At 44.2% G+C, this 3,601-nt stretch overlaps 1 protein-coding gene across 1 annotated transcript in view; it reads left to right on the top strand.

Moving 5' to 3' along the window:
- GORASP2 (golgi reassembly stacking protein 2) overlaps positions 1-3,601 on the top strand; it is a 13,383-nt gene that overhangs the window by 5,869 nt on the left and 3,913 nt on the right. Inside the window, exons 3-5 of the mRNA XM_018569581.1 lie at positions 1,414-1,617; positions 1,929-2,015; positions 2,946-3,076. Coding sequence (XP_018425083.1) covers positions 1,414-1,617; positions 1,929-2,015; positions 2,946-3,076 — 422 coding nt within the window. The remainder of the gene's footprint in view (positions 1-1,413; positions 1,618-1,928; positions 2,016-2,945; positions 3,077-3,601) is intronic.

Consider the following 3,601-nt stretch of genomic DNA (forward strand, 5'->3'; position numbering starts at 1 on the left):
GAGTTGGATCTGCAGGGGGTCTGAGCTAAGAGATCCACATTAGTCCTCTAAGTGGAAGGGCTTCTGCTTTAGTCTTGAAAGTAAGCTGGGCCTACTTTTTCCTTTCCTGCTGTTGTCAGGATCCCCCTATTTACAATGTGTACAGTTCCTCACAGGGACAGATCAGTAATGTATGTGACATTTGGTACATTTGTGAAAGCTGGATGCACCTACAATAATACTAGAAGGTACCAAGGTGCATCACTGATGACATTTTACAATAGAGGGCACTGCTTTCTGAGTTGTATACTCTGACACATTCCCTGGAAGAATGGCGTAGAAGACAGATGGTGGTAATTGTGACACATTCATGTACATATCAGAAACATGTTACATAGCCTGCCTTGTGCACCGGTTTCCAGGCGGCTGAGCTTCATTGGTTGCTAAGACACTGGCGGCCTCGGGACCCTGGAATACTAGCAACCACTGAGGTGCGACTGAGTCTGATTGGTTGCTTAGCTGCTGTTGTCCTGGCAACCAGTGATGTCGTGCAACCAGACAAACTCCTTACTCCCCACACAAATTGCTCCAAAATGACACCGGGTCTCATTTACTTCCAGTTACTTTATCGTCAAAACGTCTGTATTTCTTTGCGTGTGTTGCAGCCATTGTAACAGAACATAAGAACTGCCTGAATGAGTTGCCTGTGTTGGTAATGGCATTGGCACTGTCCTACTGCTTTTCTGAGTTTGGTGCCGGGCATTCTTAGACGGCATTAATGCCAGAAACTTTCACAAATGATATGTTGAATCGCCCCACTGTGCCTAGAAGAGTTCCCATGGCAATGCGTCCTACCTTGCACAGGATAGCCTACATGCCATATATTACATTTCATTATACTGCCAGACATTCTGATGTTGTAGTCATTTCATATGCTGATAGTTTACAGTCTAATGCCAGCTTTCTTTACGGTGGGATAAAACAGGTGAAATTTAAAATATTATTATTATTATTATTATTATACAGGATTTATATAGCGCCAACAGTTTGCGCAGCGCTTTACCATCTTGTCTTGATTTGTATTGTGAGTGTAATGTCTTCCTTATATTGTAAAGAGGGCCCTGCCCCTGAGGGCTTACAATCTAAAATATCTGTCAGGTTCTTATTTCTGCTTATATCATTGGGAAGATTCTCCCTCATTTCCTGTCCCCGTGACACCTGTTAAAAATGCAGAGAGCGGTTCTCACCGGGACAGGAAGGCACAGACGGAAGTTCTAAACCTTCCTCCCTGTACCAAGATGTTTTGGTTGGAGGTGGGGCTTTAAATGGTGATTGGTTGTGCAGTGCAATCGTCTCTTCTATCTGATCCTTCAAGTCTTATAACCAGCTTTGACTGTATTCATGTTGTATAAATTGGCAGTGTCTCTCCCATAGAATAAGGACAACGACACACTGAAAGATCTGCTAAAGGCTAATGTTGAGAAGCCTGTGAAGATGGTGGTGTACAGCAGCAAGACACTGGAACTGAGGGAGACGTCAGTGACACCCAGCAATATGTGGGGAGGACAAGGCTTGCTGGGAGTCAGCATACGATTCTGTAGCTTTGAAGGGGCGAATGAGAACGTGTGGCACGTGCTGGTGAGTTATTTTAAAGGCAACCTGTACTGGGAAAATAAGTAGGCTGCCATTACTGAACAGTGCCTTTAAAATGCTGCTTGACTGGCTGTCATGCTGAGCCAGAAGCGTCTACAGTGTCACTATCCTGAAACAAGATCTCAAGTTCTGACCTCACTAGGGGCTCTGATCACTGACTGAAATTATTGAAACCAGAGACATCCAGGCAAACCTGATCAGCAAGGGCAACCCACGTATATCTCTGCAGCGTTCTGCCAAGCTTTGGTATATATTGAGAACTTTTTGGTTACATTGTTTTTTTCTACTTTCTCTAGGAAGTGGAACCAAACTCCCCTGCAGCATTGGCTGGTTTGAGGCCCCATACAGACTACATTATAGGAGCAGACACGGTCATGAATGAGGTAATATGTTCTATGCGTTTTATCTGTCTACACTGGTACAGATCCCTATATAGTTCTTAATTTAGATTATGGCCTATAGGCTGCTCGCGCTGGTAAGGTCCGCCGCTCTATTCTGTTTTTACTTGCTGGAACACGTTGTAATTGCTACTCGATCCTGGCAGTAAATCTCCTGATAGACACTTCCTCTAGGTGACTGCTGTAGTGTCCTCACCCTTGCTGCTTAGATGCTGGAAGTTTTGGTGACCTGAGAAGTAACTATGCCAGCTCTGCTCACAGCCCTTTAGATTCCCTTCCGTCCCCTCCAGCACTGTCTAGAAGGGTACAGGTGGAATCCAGCTGCATGTACCATGTTAATGTAAATTACATTTGTTTTAAGAACTTTTATATGTCAAAGTTCCATGAAGATGCTGTTTATTACTCGGAGGGAAAAAACAAAAGCTTTAGATCGACTTTACAGGAGCACAAAGCTTACACAGTCTCACTTGGCTGTACAAACCCTCCTCACCCTCCACCATAAGGACTGCACTGATTATTGCTCTCATCCATGGCACATTTCATCACTTTAATATCCAACATGCTTTACAATGGATGATACGCAATCTCATCGGTAAGGACGGTGCTGTCGGTAAGGAGGGTATAATGGGGTTAGACGGTGCTGTCGGTAAGGAGGGTATAATGGGGTTGGGCGGTGCTGTCGGGAAGGAGGGTATAATGGGGTTGGGCGGTGCTGTCGGGAAGGAGGGTATTTCTGTTCTGGTCTCCTGATTAATTTTTCTGTCCATGAACTGATTCCAGGCAGCTGGCGCTGTGCTGGCTATTCCTCTCCCTTCATTGGATTTATATTTGCCTGTTAAGCGGTGCTGATACTACACTTGGCTGATGTCTTAATAAGCACGAGGTAACTGTAACAATGCTTTTACTACTTTTCAGTCAGAAGATCTGTTTTCCCTTATTGAGACTCATGAAGGAAAGCCTTTAAAGCTGTATGTGTACAACACCGACACAGACAACTGCAGGGAGGTGGTCATCACTCCAAACTCTGCATGGGGGGGAGAAGGCAGGTGAGTACTCGGAGCGCCTCTGTGTGGATAAGATCTTTTATTTAGTATTGCTGAGTACTGCCACCATACACTGAGGGGAATATTAACATGTATGTGTTAAACTGCAGCACCTGTAGACCAGATTTGGCCATGTCACAGGGGGTAATAAAAGCTGTTTCTCACTACAGGGACAATGTCAAATAATAATGCCAGTACACGATCTGGAAATGGGGAGGGGGAAGGTTTGGGGAGTACATTTGGGTAATACTTGTACATGAAAGGCTGCCATTGTTGACCTCTCCTATTTAATTGGCTGGCTATCAGTCTGATTTAGTGACTGCAGTATATTCCGAGTAACTGCCATGTAAGAAGTGTTTGGTTTCCTGTGAACATGTAATCTATTCTTCTGAATGGTGGCATAGATTCAGTTCAGATTCCATTTATTGTCTCAGACTTGATGGAATTGCTCCAGTTATTGGCTGATTCTGTAGAGAGAATTATCCACGTTTCCCAAAATGCAGCTAAAATGATAAACTAATGTTTTGC

This window comes from Nanorana parkeri, unplaced genomic scaffold (genome assembly GCF_000935625.1).
Source record: "Nanorana parkeri isolate BGI_ZX_2015 unplaced genomic scaffold, ASM93562v1 scaffold1361, whole genome shotgun sequence".
Lineage (NCBI taxonomy): Eukaryota > Metazoa > Chordata > Amphibia > Anura > Dicroglossidae > Nanorana > Nanorana parkeri.